Raw genomic sequence first — 15,819 nt, forward strand, 5'->3', positions numbered from 1 at the left:
AATTTTCAAAGCAATTACAATTTTCAGTCATCTTTTTTCAGGGAAAGTAAATAACAGCTTTGCATACTTTTGTGTAGCGATTTGCCCCATAAGTACAAGAACATTCTCACCATCATGACGCTAGTGTACCCCACATTTTTAAGACAGCCACAAATTCTCAGTTGAATTGAATGGCTTTAACTAGGCCATTGCAGGACACTTGATTTTTTGTACTTGAGCCACGCCAAAGCTACTTTGGCCTTGTGTTTGGGATAATTGTCCAGTGAAAAGATGAACTTACTTCCATGATGCAGTTTCAAGCAGACTGAAACAGGTTATTTTGCATTATTTTACCTGTATTTTCCTTCATCCATTTTCCTTGGATTTTTCCTTCTATTTTATGAAGGTGCCCATCACTGCTGATGGAAAGCTGTCAAACACAATGATACTACCACCCCGTACTTCTCTGTAGGTATAAGAGATTCTTTGAACATAATAGTCGCCTCTCCAGTTCTAATATTTTTTCCAAATACCATAAACTATGCCACCAGCTATGGCCCCATAGTAGCTATGGCACTCCACATTGCTTTCTGTAGCTTAGAAAGCAAGAGTGGTCACATGTTCCAAATAGGCACTGTGCATTGTTTAAAAAATAAGTAGGTCAAGTCAGGTTAAATAAGAGATGAGACCGCTTGCTGGTTTCACCCTAATCTTATTAAAAGCGAACACAAAAATTCCGCATTGTTCAGGACATTGTTTGAGTTTAGAAAAGCAGTTTGAGACAGTAACCAAATACCAGGGGCACTTAACAATGCTGTTTAAACTTTTGTAACTCTCTGCTGATGCACTAAGATATATTTTAACATACTAGCCTGTGATGTAAAACCTGCATTTGCAAGTGGCAAAATGTTTAAACTAACATGAATCCATACGACAATGGGTACCAGTTCGTGCCTCCTAGGAAGTGTTCTTGTACAAACAATAATAGAATAGCAAGTGCTTCTATGTTAGGGTCCAGTTCGTCATCTGTAAACAAAATATACCTTGTCCACTACAGAAAAACACAAAAATCTATATTCTTCCCAGTTTTGTCCTACTTTTGTTCACTAACTACTATGGGCTATTGTCTCATGTTCCATCTATGATGAAAAATACTTCTCTCTAATAAAGTAGCGCTTATTAAAACAATTAACTTTGTAAATATGTTTCATTAAATATTTTCAGGCATGTTTCACCTTACTGCACTCTATAGCCCCTGTAACACATTACTTTTTATTATTCACTAAAACAATACATATAATTGAAGTTAAATAAAGATGCTGTTCTTGGATTCTGAACAATCAGATATGTACTGACTGGTTCTTGTGCATTTCTTCTATTATATATGCATTTATTGTATTATATATGTCCTCCGTGCCTATGGGGAAAGAGCAGAAGTGGGTTTGAGACAGCACCACATGCTGAATAACTGTTTGATATAAGGGTGGGTGAAAAGTGAGTACAATAGGTGAGAAGTAACCTAACATGCAACCAATAACATGCAACCCCTGTCCTGCAGGAACTGACTCTTGACTTGCAGCCCAGCAGAAGAAGTTCCAAGGTCGGCTTTGAGGGTAGCATTGAAGGCACGAAGGTGAATGCTAAAAAAAAATCATAAAACAATATTTTAAAAGAATAATATCTAGTTTATTGCAGATAATTATTTTGGTGAAAGTTTCCCTTAACTGATGGTAACTGATGGTGCAATAGATTACATAAAACCGTTATCTCACCACTTTACAAACTGAAATGGTTTCAAAAGCTTATTGGCACTTTGTCATGTGCTTTCATAATAGGAAAACCACGTGGCAAAGTTCCAGAATTTTCAGAAAACGCAATAATATGCAAGGATGTATGGGGGAGAAATGGATATGGTAGAAAAAAATGACAAAAAGCAAGACAGCCCTGTAAATAATTACATTTTATTATTTACCAAAATCATTTAACTTATGTATTTTATATGACACCTTAGTAAAGGGACATTATTCACAAACATCGTATTCTGAATTGTTTATAGAACAGGGAATACCTGTGGTTAGAATCATGGTATCCCACTGTGAGTGGTATGAGTAAACTTGGCCAATACAATACCTGGTTTCTCAAAAAGAGATGATAAGAAAATTTGACAACAGCCAGCTCGAGTATTATGTTGTCTTGTCAATGAAGCTGTACCTCTACAGCATGTTACGGTCTGTGTTGTACGTAATGCAATGGCGGTTGTCTCTGTCAACTATGCTTGCAGTCACGGTGCAATAGTAATACTTACCACACCACTGCAGTAACATAATAAACAGGTAGAATCACACTGGCATTGTTTCAATGGAACCATGGTAGTGTGCCATTGATAAATATTTGACTTATATTTAGCAATATTTTTGATATGGCCTATAATCTGAGGGTATTTTTTGACTATGTTTAAAGTGTGTTTTATGTAACATAAAAGTGTTTCCAGTCTTTCTGAAATACACAACTTCAGTAAAATAATTGATTTGCATTTGAAATCCTCTACCACCTATTATAACGACGTGAGATTAAATAGCATCATACAATTAACTATTGACATCATTTTAAAACAAGATTTGTATTTCTGGTCATTGAGACAAGCCAGGCTTTTCAGAAAAGTACTTTTGTGGCACATTGATGGAATCTGTCACCAGGAATGTGCTATTGCTGTCATCATTTATTAAAAGAATGAGAAAAATTCATTCAGGAACAAAGTGTCACAATAAAAATGCTGTGCACTGACAGGGTATTCAAATTTGGTATGAGAAAATTCCACAGAATTTAGTGAATACAATTTATGTTTCTAAATCCTTACACAGTCTTGAATTGTGGGGAGCATACATATGTCAAAAATGGATATAAAAAAATACACATAGATAAAAATGGTGGGCAAAATGATGCTCATCCAATCATTTGGCCTACATGCATCTGGAGAAATTGGAGGAATATTGAAGTTGTTGTCAATGTAGGTGCTATAGAAGTGAAATGTTACTGAAAGCCAAGTGGGTTAGTAAATTACTATGTTTTTTTTCTCCCTCGTCCTCCCATATGAAATAAAGTGGTGATCCAAACAGATATTTTAGTTATTCAAGGGGTAGACCTTTAAATATACACTAGAGCAGTGACCCCCAACCAGTAGCTCATGAGCAACATGTTGCTCTCCAACCCCTTGGATGTTGCTCCCAGTGGCCTCAAAGCAGCTGATTATTTTTGAATTCCAGGTTTTGGTTGCATAAAAAATGAACTGTCAAACAGAGTCTCAATGTAGGTTAACAATCCACATAGGGGCTACCAAATGGCCAATCACAGCACTTATTTGGCAGCCCAAGAACATTTTTCATGCATGTGTTGCTCTCCAACTCCTTTTACTTCTGAATGTTGCTCACGGGTTCAAAAGGTTGGGGATCCCTGCACTAGAGACTCGCTCTATACAAAGCAGCTTCCATAGGCTGAAACGCTACTTTCCCCTCAGGATAACACTCAAGGGGGAATGCAATTAGAGGTTGCATGCTATATTTAAAATGGTGTCTTTGCAAATGTCTAGCACTGCTTGCAATGTAAAATCAGTCGTTAGCGGATATTACATTGCGGATTTTCACTAAGTAAACATTCAGCGATCACATGTACACTGGAGTTTTGGTAAATATTTTGTAGTTAAAAAGACTTTGCGCTTGTAAACATCAGTCTGAAAAACCAGTCCATGTGTTGGAGTATTGTGATAAAGTAGTAGTTGTTGAAGTGAGCTGTCTATCCAGGAAGTAAAATGTTTTTTTTGTGGATTAAGTTGCTCTAATGGTGGCTGAGGTTCTGTCAGAGTTTTCCTATGTATTGAGACTGGCATTCTGTTCAGATTTTAGAATTAACTTTAATATGTTTGTTTACATAGACTGTGGGGCACATTTACTAAGCTCGAGTGAAGGATTCAAAGAAAAAAAATGTAGAATTTAGAAGTTTTTTTGGGGTACTACGACCTTCGACTACGACTTCGACTACAATTCAAACAATCCGAAGTAAAAATCATTTGACTATTCAACCATTCGATAGTCAAAGTACTGTCTCTTTAAAAAAAACTTTGACTACCTACTTCGCCACTTGAAGGGGCACATTTACTATGGGTCAAATATCGAAGGTTAATTAACAATGTTCCTTTGATCAGAAATTACTTAGAAAGCCTATGGGGAAGGTCCCCATAGGCTAACATCGGGAGGTTTTAGGTGGCGAAGTAGGCAGTCAAAATTTTTTTTTTTTTATTAACAGTTTTTGCAAAATTTTACAATATCATAGAAGAAAGATTAGAGAGAAGAAGTAGTATTAGAAGGGGAGGGTGAAGGAAAAGAAAAGGGGGGGGAGGGGAATAGGTGGTGAAAGCCACAGCACGTACTGATAGGATTTATACAATAACCTTATGCTAAGCATGTAATGTCAGGTCTGTTGATTTACATAAGAAAATCTTGCAAAGTACCATTTCTCACTTGTCCTTTATGAAAGCAAAAGTATGCTCATATAGTTGAATTCGCTTCACTTCTGCCTGGGTGTCCTCATTGCTGGGTAAAGTGGCTCTTTTCCAATTCCTGGCAATTATTGATCTACTGGCTAGGATTATGTAGAAGATCTTTTGTTTTTGGTTGCTCTGTACTTGATGTGGGAAGATGCCCAGTAATGCTAAGTCAGGTTGCAGAGAAAAAGAAGGATCTATAAGCTGTTGAAGTTGGATATTGGTCTCTTTCCAGAAAAGCTGTACTGTCGGGCATGTCCACCAAATGTGAAATAGGGTACCAATGTTCTTTTGACACCTCCAGCATTGATTCGACGTTTGTGGGTATGCTTTCTTTATTTTGTCCGGTGTAAAATACCACCTATATAACAATTTGATTGCCGTTTCTTGGTGGTTTAAGGCCCGTGAGTATTTAGGTGTTTGTTTGAAGAGATATTCCCACTGGTCTCGTGTAATGGTTCTTCGAAGGTCTTGTTCCCATAACTGTAGGGCAGTTAAGTCGTTTCTAACATGTTTTAATAGTAATGCATTGTAAGCCACTGTTGCTCCTTTTCGTTTTAAGAGGGATGTGAGACAAATTTGTTCGAACTTTGTAGCTGGGCTGGTTGTTAGCATCTTATTAGTTTGGAGGAAGTGTCTGATTCGAAGATATGTATATAGTTGATTGTCAGGTAATCGGTGTGTATCTTGTATCGTTGAGAAATTTTTGAGACCATCTTGGTAGAATAGGTCACCCAATTTTTCCAGTCCTGCAAGGGTCCATATATGCAAGGACATATTTGGAATCGCTCCTTCAAGAGTCGAGAGGGGAGCCAATGCTGTTGGAAATTTAACAAGGGTTGTGTTTGAGTTTGAAGTCTGCCATGCTTGAATTGTTGCTCTCATTGGCAGTGGTAGGAGTTCAATACTTGACCTTGTTTTCTTGTGATGGAGCCATATTAGTGATAGGATAGATTGGTTATGTTGTGCATTGTAGATCCAGTGTTCTAGATCTACCCATTTTTTTGTGTTTGGCGGTAAGTGCCAGTCCGCCAACTGACTTAGTAATGTAGCTTTATAATAAAGTAGTAGATTTGGGCATGCCAGACCTGCCTTAAGTTTACTGGTATACATAATGTCTCTAGCAATCCTCGGTTTTACTGTACCCCATATAAAGGACATCAGTAGGGCTTGAAGTGGCTGGAAGAAGGCATTGTTTAATGGTATGGGGAGGACTCGAAGTTTGTATAAAAGTTTGGGTAGGATCAACATTTTAATTGCGTTAATCCTTCCTAGCCAGGACACAAAGGTAGTTTTCCATGTTTGTAGTTCATTTTGTGTATCTTTCAATAATGGGGCATAGTTTTGTCGATATAGGTCATCCAGGTTTGCTGTAACATTTATTCCAAGGTATTTAACTGAAACGTTCTGCCAGTCCAGAGTGTATCGTCCTTTGAGTCTTGTTAGTTCCTGACTGGGTATATGAATAGGGAGTGCTTGGGTTTTAGACGTGTTCAGCTTATAGTGCGACAATTCCCCAAAGTTAGTCAATAGTTCAAAGAGTTCCTGTAACGCTGTGGATGGGTTAGTAAGAATCAAAGCAACATCATCTGCAAAAAGTAATATTTTGTGTACAGTTGGGCCTATTGTAAGACCCTGTATACTCTGAGTTTGTCTTATTTTCTGGGCAAGAGGTTCCATGCTTAATATATAAATAAGGGGGGATAGGGGGCAGCCTTGCCTGGTCCCGTTTGTCAAGGGAAAGGGATCAGATAGGAAGCCTTGAATATTGACCTGGGCGGTCGGGCATGAGTAGAGAGCCATTATTGCGGTTATAAAGGGAGGGGGTATGGCATATTTTTGCAGTACTTTTCTCACAAATAGCCAGTTAACACGATCGAACGCTTTTTCAGCGTCGAGCGCTAATAATAAGGAGGGCGTTCCATTTTTGTATAGTTGTTGAGTTAATGTAAGCAGTCTTCTTGTGTTGTCGAATATTTGTCGACCTTTTACAAACCCTGATTGATCATTGTTGATTAGCTTCGGCATTAGGGGCTGAAGCCTTTTTGCTAGAATAGTAGCATATATTTTTAGATCAACATTTAAAAGTGAAATAGGGCGATAATTGGAGCATTGTGTCTTGTCTTTCCCTTGTTTTGGGATTGTTGAGATGTGAGATAGTAGCATCTCTTTCGGTGGTGTGCCTTCTGTAAAGATAAGGTTTAAGGTTCTAGTGAGATATGGGATAAGGAGGGAACTAAATTTCTTATAATATTTGTTGGTGAATCCGTCAGGACCAGGTGCTTTATATAGGGGTAGCGATTTAATTATTGCTAGGATTTCTGTTGGTGAGATGGGAGCTGTTAGAGCTGATATGGCTTCGGGTCGAATAGTTGGGAGTTGAACTTGATCTAAAAAGAGCTGAATGTCATCTGGAGATGGAAGAGTTATTACTGGATCTTTTTTAAGATTATACAATTTAGCATAAAATTGAGCAAATGTATTGGCTATTTCTTTCGGATTTATTTTAACTTCTCTATTTTCTGTCTGAATTCTATCTATTTTATGATGAGAGGTTTGCTTGATCAATTGCCGCTTTAAAGCTGTGTTTGCACGATTGCCCATAGCATAAGTGTGGCTTTGAAGTTTAAGTAATTGATGTTGGCATTTTTGAAGAATCATTAGGTTCACCTCTTCTTTAAGCTTAGATAACTGGGTTTGTACCTCTAGTGATGGCGTGATACGGTTCTCTCTGTCTAGTTCATTAATGCGGGTTAGTAGTTGTTGCTGTTTAGTTCGGGCTGCTTTAGTTTTGTGTGCTGCTATACTTATAAGCTGTCCTCTGATCGTTGCCTTATGGGCACACCAGAGAGTAGTTTCGCTTATTTCTTTGTTATCATTACTTGAAAAAAACATGTCTATTTCCTTAGAGATTTGGTCTGTCACCATAGGGTCAGTCAATAGCGAGTTATTTAATCTCCAGGGAGGTTTAGTAGAGAAAAGGTGCTGTTCCCGTATAGTACATGTGACTGCTGAGTGATCTGTCCAAGTAGTTGTTGTAATGGAGCTGCCTATTATGTGATTTAACGTTTGGGGTTGGACTAAAAATAAATCAATTCTCGTATATGACTTATGGTGAGGTGAATAATAGGAGTAGTCTCTCTCTCCCGGATGAAAAACTCTCCATACGTCGTATAGATTGTATTGGGCTAAGAGAGTTGAGATGGTCTTCGCCCCTTTAGTAACTTTACGACAATATGATTGAGGTAGGGTGGAGGCACGGGGGGTTCTATCTATTTCTGTGTCTGATATAGCATTAAGGTCACCCCCTATTATTAATGTAGCAGTCAAAATTTTTTTTTTAAAGAGACAGTACTTCGACTATCGAATGGTCGAATAGTCGAACGATTTTTAGTTCGAATCGTTCGATTCGAAGTTGAAGTCGTAGTCGATATTCGAAGTCGAAGGTTTTTTCTTCGACGGTCGAATATCGAGGGTTAATTAACCCTCGATATTCGACCCTTAGTAAATGTGCCCCTGTGTGTAACAGTGCACAGTTTTGTGGGAAAACCCTGCTGTAAATAAAACAGAGATGAATACCAATATTATAATTATTGTGTTTAGTATACAGTAAGTAAAGTTACATAATAGTCACTGACTTTGAAAAAAAAGTTAATTCTGTCAGGTCATTTCTGCTTAAATGTTCCAATGCTATCTTCATTTTTCTAAGACAAAAATGGTCCTCTTTCCCCCTAACATCCATAACCGCCCAGAAATTTCAATTATAGCTACCAACTCCATCCCTTCTCCCAAAGTCCGGTGCCCTGAAGTCCTATTTGAATTTTTTTATACTTCACAGTATAGTTTAGGAATAGTGGCGAAGTTCTTGCGATCTAATACTAAATGTAATTTCAGCCAGGACACTATTTACAAGAAGAGTGTACCTTCTCCCTGTGTCTGTGTGGGTTTCCTGTGGGTACTCTGGTTTTCTCCAGCATGCCATGCCAAAATACAGTCAAGATAACGGGCTTATGATACAATCTGGTGAATATGACCTATTTTGCCTAAGATCAGTAACCCATAGTAACCAATCAGCTTTTAAGATTTACTGGTCATCTTTAAAAGCAAACATCTTTTTGGTTGCTATGGGTTACTGCAACTTTGACAAATTTAGGGGCATATTTATTATGCTGTGTAAAAAAAGGGATTATACAGTTAGGGGGTCCAAATTTATCTCAATATTTTCTGAAAAAAACTCTGACCAAATCCACAGGGGTTTTTTGGGCTTATTTATTAAAACACTTTCCCGAAAATTTTGATTACGGGAAAAAATTCGATTTTCACGATTTTTTCATCTGATTTTCACGATTTTTTTGGATTTTTTTTTCCGAAAACTCAGAAATTTGCCTGAAAACTACGAAAACTTCAGGGTATTGCCATTGGGACTTCTCCAGGTCCGGACCTCGAATGAGGCGACTTAAGACTGTCGCCTCAGGCGGCAGCGCCCCACTAGCTACTAGGGGTGGCAAAAATGTCGCTCCTCGTACTTTAAGAGCCGGATTTCCGGGTTTCAAACCAGAAATTCGGCTCTTCTAGCGCAGAGAGCGCAGCTAGGCTCTCTGCGCTAGTGCACTGGCTCTCTGCTGCCCTGGTGGACCCCCCTCGGACCCCCTCAGGCGCAAAAAGGTAAGCGCACAGGGGAGGGGGGGGGTGGCAGCAACTGCTGCTGCCTCGGGCGGCTGAGGGGTCAGGATTGCCCCTGGGTACACAGAGGCCCAATCAGCCCACATAGAGGCCCAAACAGCCCCCACCAGCCCACTAAATACTGACTTTCTATGGCATCTTATAGCAGCCCCTCTGGCATTTGCCAGAACCCACAGATTGCCAGTCTGAGCCTGGACTTCTCTCCCATTGATTTATATGCAACCTTGACAGGTCTGAGATGCCAGATTTTCTGATTCTGACTTTTCCATCCTCGGGGTTTAATAAAGTCAGAAAAATTCAGGATTTTTTAAAAGTCTGATTTTATATAATAAAAAAATCACAAATTTCCTGATTTTTGCATTCAGAGTTAAGTAAATAACCCCCTTAGGGTTGCAAGCTGGCCGGTAAAAATAATGGTTGATCCCAATGTTATTAATAGGGAAAAAAGATAAAAATATAGGAAGGCCGGTATTTTTTTCCGGAAAAGGTGGCAACACTAAATACACTTCACCGTGTAAAAAGCGGCATAACATTTTTACGCTTTTTCTGTGTGACTTGACTTCTGCCGGAAGCAATGTAAAATAACAGCGGCAAAGCATGGCTTAAAATTACACACACCATGCAATATTTTACGCAGCTTTTTACGTTGTTTTTTCCGAGGAATTCTGTTTTACACAACATGACAAATATATGCCCCTTATAGTCTTTTATTGCACAAGAGGTTAGTATAAGTTCCACGGGTAGAGAGTAGACTGATGTATATTGTCTGTTAAGCACGATATAATGTTATGTGGGCGCTATATAACCATAATTATGACACAATATAATAAGTCTATAGTGCACTAGTCATTGTCAGCACCACAGAATGACCTGACAGACTTCACAACAGGAAATTACAAAGCTACTCAGTAAGCATGCGCACACGGAAGAACGTCCTCATCGCGCTGCACACTGGGTGTTGTAGTCCGGCACAGGTTTAGTTCTTCGGCTTCAACGATGTTAGAACGTTGTGCGGAACTCTAATTCCCAATGCACGTTGCGATACACGTGTAGCCGGTTTTCATGTGCGTTGCATCAGCTGTAGTTGTTGTAGTGTTGCCGGTAGGGAAGTATCTGTTCGCTGAATGACCATGAAGTTGTTTGTGGCCGAGGGGAACCCTCACGGGGTGAAGGTACTGGCTGCCGCCGCTCTCTGGGGGCAACATGTACAGATCAACAGGCTACAGCAGGAAGGTAAGAGGTGGATTGTAGGTGGGGAACATGAAGCACACAACTAGGTTAATGGAAGCAGCCTGTCTAAGCTACACTGGTGGACTAACATGTCTTAGAAGGCTTCATGCTGCTTGAGGGGTATTGCAATTTGCTATAGACTTGCATGGCTTAACTGCCTGCTCTGCTCCTTCTACCATAAGTACTGGATTGTCAAGAGAATGTCCCCTATATTAATCATGCATGGCTGATGTATAAAGCCAGTAGTAGCAGAGTACAGAGTGCCAGGTGTCTTGTGCATTTAACTTTGCAACAATAATTGTAGTGTGGTGCCTAAGTCACAGTTTAGCAAAAACTGCCTTAGACTTCACCTTCCAAACACTTTTTTCAATTCAGTTGTTTTTAGATTGTTCCCCACAAATAAAGACTTTTTTCAATTACTTTCCATTATTTGTTTTTAATTTTTTTTCCAAAATCTAAATTGAAAGTTGAATGTTCTGCCTCTGGTGTTGGAGTCTGGCAGCTCAGTAATTCAGTCGCAGACTCTAAACACAACATTTAGTTGATACATTTCTCAGCAGCATCTCTGGAGTATTAGCAACTATTGTATCAATTCTAACAGCTGCCTGTAATGAAACCCAGAGATTCTGCTCAGCAGAAGATAAGAAATGTATCAACTAAATGTATTCATTTAGAACAGTTTACAGGGTCGGTGACCCCCCTCCCCCCCGGGAGTTGCTTCAGAAGGTGAAACATGACCCTTTACACTTCAATATTAGGAAAATGGTAACACATAAAAAATAGAAAGTCATTGGAAAAAGTCATTATTTCTGGTGATCTGTGTAAAAAAAAAAAAAGTTTACTAAGCCCTAAAAACCTGCTAAAATATAACTGCTATATTTTATATACTGAACTTGCTGCATCAGCCTAATGTTCCAGAATCTGATTAGTGATAATGCTTTGGGCCTTAACATTTGTGTGCAGGGGGTCACCATCTTGGTTTTTGTTAGGAGTGTCAGTGATACGCACATGTTCAGTGGACTCTGAGCAGCTGTTGAGAAGCTAAACTTAGGGGTCATCACAAATTGTCAAGCAGAAGATGAAGTTTGTCTGTTACACAAGTTGGCGCTACAGGGCTAATTATTAAATTATGTTGCTAATTGCTCTGATTTCTGAGCTACCATGCATTGAGAATCTGAATTAATTACTAATCAGCCTTGTTTTGGGACTTTTATATTCTATATATGCAGTATATTGTGGTCCGGTAAGTGACAGCGGCAAGAGCATGTGCTGTGAATTAGGAGAAAAGAAGATGGGGAGCTACTGGGGCATCTTTGAATTCACATATCTTCACTACTAAAGAGCTGTGGTTGCCTTAGGCTGGTACAGAAGCCCAAAACATAATGTATAGTATTTCTAGCAAACTTCAAAAATGTTTTACTTCCAAAAAAGTCACATGATTTTAAGGATTCCGATTAGTTTTGGCTAAGCACGAGGATCCGCTGAATCTGAATGCTGCTGAAAAAGGCCAAATACTGAACCAAATCCTGGATTCAGTGCATTCCTACTAATCAAGTGGATTACATGTGCCATTGATCAGTTGTATTAGCCAGTAGGCAATCTATTCAGAAAGTCAGATACTGAAGATATTGCTGTGTGACATTTGTCAATATTTGCTAGTAAGACCTGTTGTTTCATGGTTCATACACAAGATCTCTCATATGGATAACAGTTTTATAGCTGAACATAGTCTTGCACCCATGAACAAGTTTTATGTTATTTAGTCTAAAGAATTATAAACAGACATATAGATGACCTACCATTTGAAATAAGGATAACCGTACACTGGAAAGTTTTTTGCAACTGTTTTATGGGATTTCCCATTGTCACTAGGACTGCTTCTAACTTTTTAGAGATTTTTAAAAAATTCCCAGTGGCCACATGAGTTTCTGTATATACAGATCTGTTTCTGCTAACTTAAGGAGAACTAAGGTCCCATAATGTAAACGTCTCTGCCAAATATTTTCTAACATTTCCTGATTCCTGCTCCATGACTCATGATTGCCACAGCTATATTCTCAGAGGGGTTCCAAAAACTGGAAAGCTGATAGCTATTGCATGTCAGGAACAAGACTGGGCAAATTTGCCCACTGCCAGTAACCCATGGCAACCAATCAAATTGTTTGATTCATTGTTCAACTTGCGGCTGGCTGAAAAAAGACAATCGCTGATTGGTTGCTATCGGTTTACTGCCCAGTGTTGATAAGTGAGCCCCTGTGGTTAGGGTTAGGGTTAGTATTCCTGTTAGTATTGCTGACATGTTTTAGCCATGCATGGAGGTAAGGCTGCAGGGTAGCTGACATATATCCTGGGACAAATAATCCCCAGACAAACTCACCGTGTTTGATTACTCACTGATGTATCAAAGCACCTGATCCTTGCATTGTGCAATACCTATGCAGCATTGGATTGGCTGGGATAACCAAAATGACTCCTGGGAAAGTGGGAAGATTATGCCTATACCATTGAAAAATGAGTGACTGTTACTGGCTTATTTGAAGGGGTAGTTCACCTTTATGTTAACTTTTAGTATGTTGTAGAATGGCTAATTCTAAGATGATTTTAAATTGGCCTTCATTTTTTTCTTTTTTATAGTTTTTGATTTATTTGCCTTCATCTTCTGACTCTTTCGCTTTCAAATGGAGGTCACTGAGCCCATCTAAAAAACAAATGCTCTGTAAGGCTACAAATGTATTGTTATTTCTACTTTTTATTACACCTCTTTCTATTCAGGTCCTCTCCTATTCATATTCCAGTCTCTTATTCAAATCAGTGCATGGTTGCTAGGGTAATTTGGACCCTAGCAACCAGGAGAGCTGCTGAATAAAAAGCTAAATAACTCAAAATAATAAAACATTGCAAGCAAATTGCAAATTGGCTGAGAATATCACTCTCTATATCATACTAAAAGTTAACTTAAAGGTGAACAACCCCTTTAAGAGGAACATTCCTTGCTATGAGCAAGGACCTTCCAGGCTCAAGGGGGCAGAAAGTACCGATTTACGTGCCACCCTAGGCCAGATCTATGGACTATGTGCATGGCATACTACGCTTATTAGTTTAGGGATAAATAAGAGCTACTTAGAAGGTACTTTGTTATAAGTAGCAAATGACCAACTGTCAGTTAGGGGTGTGGTATAATCTGCCAATCTGCATAATGGACTCTCCAAGCAACCAGGTTGGTGCTTGGTTTTGTTGCATGTTCATTTATTACCCAACAAGGTTATTGCACTCTGTTCTTTCTTTTTAATATCTCCTTGTGTGAGAAAATGTAGTTATTGTTTCTCTTGAGAAAGTAGGAAACATGACTCCTTTTTCAACTGCATGCTACTTCTGCTGTATATTATAGTAGCTTTACTAATGAAGTCAGGCTATTCCAACAGAGCTGCTAATGAATCCATTTTATGAACCCAGTAATAAATTAAAAGATAAAGAGGTTTCATATTCCGATGTTGGATGTATAAGTGCTGCTTTTCTGAATAGCTGACAGGTCAACCTGCGTAGTGGTCTCTTGGATCTCTGTAATGCTGTTATAGATCATCAAAGAATCCCATACGTGCTCTATCATTTTTGGTGGAGGCAGGACAGCTATACAGTTTGTTGATAGATTTACTGTAGTTATTAAAATGCATAAAATGTTGCTGCTGGTGGGTAGCTTACGTGTGAACTTAACAAACCACATATGTTGCCTTTGCTATATAAAGCTGCGTTTGCAGAGTAAGTACGTTTAAGTAACAAGATGAGAAATATTTACAAAAAAAAGTACTGTCATTATCCAATTAATCTCTATTAATAAAATATATAATAAATGCAAACTGCATATGGTTTTGTATCTTAAAGCTTAAGTAAGGTTAATCGACATCTGGCAAAGCTTTTACCTGACATGGGTTGGGGCTGCCTTTAATTTGTCCCCAAATATAGTCCAATAAACCACCAACACCCTCAACAGTGACTGTGTTGGCAGGTAGTGTAGTGCCAGCTTTAATATATGTATCTGACCTTTAAATTCAGTAATTTGCTTTGAAGTAAAGACTTGGTGCGTGTTATCAAAATGTTTTGGATTCACATTTTTACCTCTGTCTCCTCAGAAAAGATTGTTCCTTTCATGTCACAACCAAGACTACCAGCGCTCGACTTGGAAAATGGAAATTTTCTCTTCTTATCTAATGCAATCTGCAGGTAAGGGAGGGTGTATATATTCTATCTATCTATCTATCTATCTATCTATCTATCTATCTATCTATCTATCTATCTATCTATCTATCTATCATCTAGCTATCCTCTATAAAGCAAAAGGCAAAACCTGGCACACTCAGGCTTTGTATAATTTACACAAAGAATAAGATTTCCTTTTTGCGTCTAGTTTTGCTTCCAATGAGGATTAATAATATCTTAGTTGGGATCAAGTAAAATGTACTGTTTTATATTTACAAAGAAAAAGGAAATTATTTTGAAAAATTTGGAGTATTTGGATAAAATTGAGTCTATGGGAGACATCCTTTCCTTAATTTGGAGCTTTCTGGGTAACTGGTTTCCGGATAACATATCCTGTGTGTGTGTAATTCATTATATTTGTATCTTAACGGCAGCTCTTTTATAAAGCTGTCGTTGTGTATGTAGAGTGGCCATCTTAACTAAAGTACCCCTCTGTAAAGAACATGATAATGCTAGGGCTGTAGTGTTTCCCATTAAGCCTACTTTTCCATCTCTTTCAAAGCAGTTAACTGTCGATAAATAAAAATATTTCAGGCAGAGATTTTGTTTTGTGTTGGGTTAATATAATATTATAAAGGGAGTGAAAGTACTCAGATTTTTTTCTCCTCACCCTTTAGGTACTTCTACTTGTCTTGTGGTCATGATATGTGCGATCAAAGCAATCAGTGGTTGGAATGGGAAGCAGTCGAGCTTCAGGTAGGATGACCAAGAACATCGTATCTGATTTGCATCTATGTCTAATATTATTTCCACAGAATTAAGTCATAATTACTACATTCCATTAAATGGTACTTAATAAGCATGTTACTATTTTTTTTTTTTTTACTTTAGCCAGCACTGTCTGCTGCATTATATGCACATGTAGTTCAGGGGAAGAAAAAGGAAGATGTCCTAGTAACTGTCAGCGCATCACTTAGGCATTTGGATCAAAGCCTTGCAGGAAAGTCCAGTCCATACCTTGTCAAAGTGAGTACTAACTAATAAAATAATTTTATTATGATTCTAATATGTCGCAAGCTTGTCATCCCCTGTGATATTAATACTGGTTCACAGCATTTTTTTTAATACAGCTTTTTTTTATATTGTTTGGGGTTTAAAGTATAACAAGCACACTAAAATTATAGACTATAGAATCA

At 38.4% G+C, this 15,819-nt stretch overlaps 1 protein-coding gene across 2 annotated transcripts in view; it reads left to right on the forward strand.

The window, feature by feature from the left end:
- Positions 1 to 10,146: 10,146 nt before the first annotated feature.
- mars1.L (methionyl-tRNA synthetase 1 L homeolog) overlaps positions 10,147 to 15,819 on the forward strand; it is a 29,874-nt gene continuing 24,201 nt past the window's right edge. Inside the window, exons 1-4 of one of the 2 annotated variants that reach the window (XM_041581019.1) lie at positions 10,147 to 10,432; positions 14,557 to 14,647; positions 15,301 to 15,379; positions 15,515 to 15,649. In XM_041581019.1, coding sequence (XP_041436953.1) covers positions 10,324 to 10,432; positions 14,557 to 14,647; positions 15,301 to 15,379; positions 15,515 to 15,649 — 414 coding nt within the window. In that variant the 5' untranslated portion in view covers positions 10,147 to 10,323. 2 annotated transcript variants of the gene reach the window in all.

Source organism: Xenopus laevis, chromosome 2L (genome assembly GCF_017654675.1).
Source record: "Xenopus laevis strain J_2021 chromosome 2L, Xenopus_laevis_v10.1, whole genome shotgun sequence".
NCBI classification, from domain to species: domain Eukaryota; kingdom Metazoa; phylum Chordata; class Amphibia; order Anura; family Pipidae; genus Xenopus; species Xenopus laevis.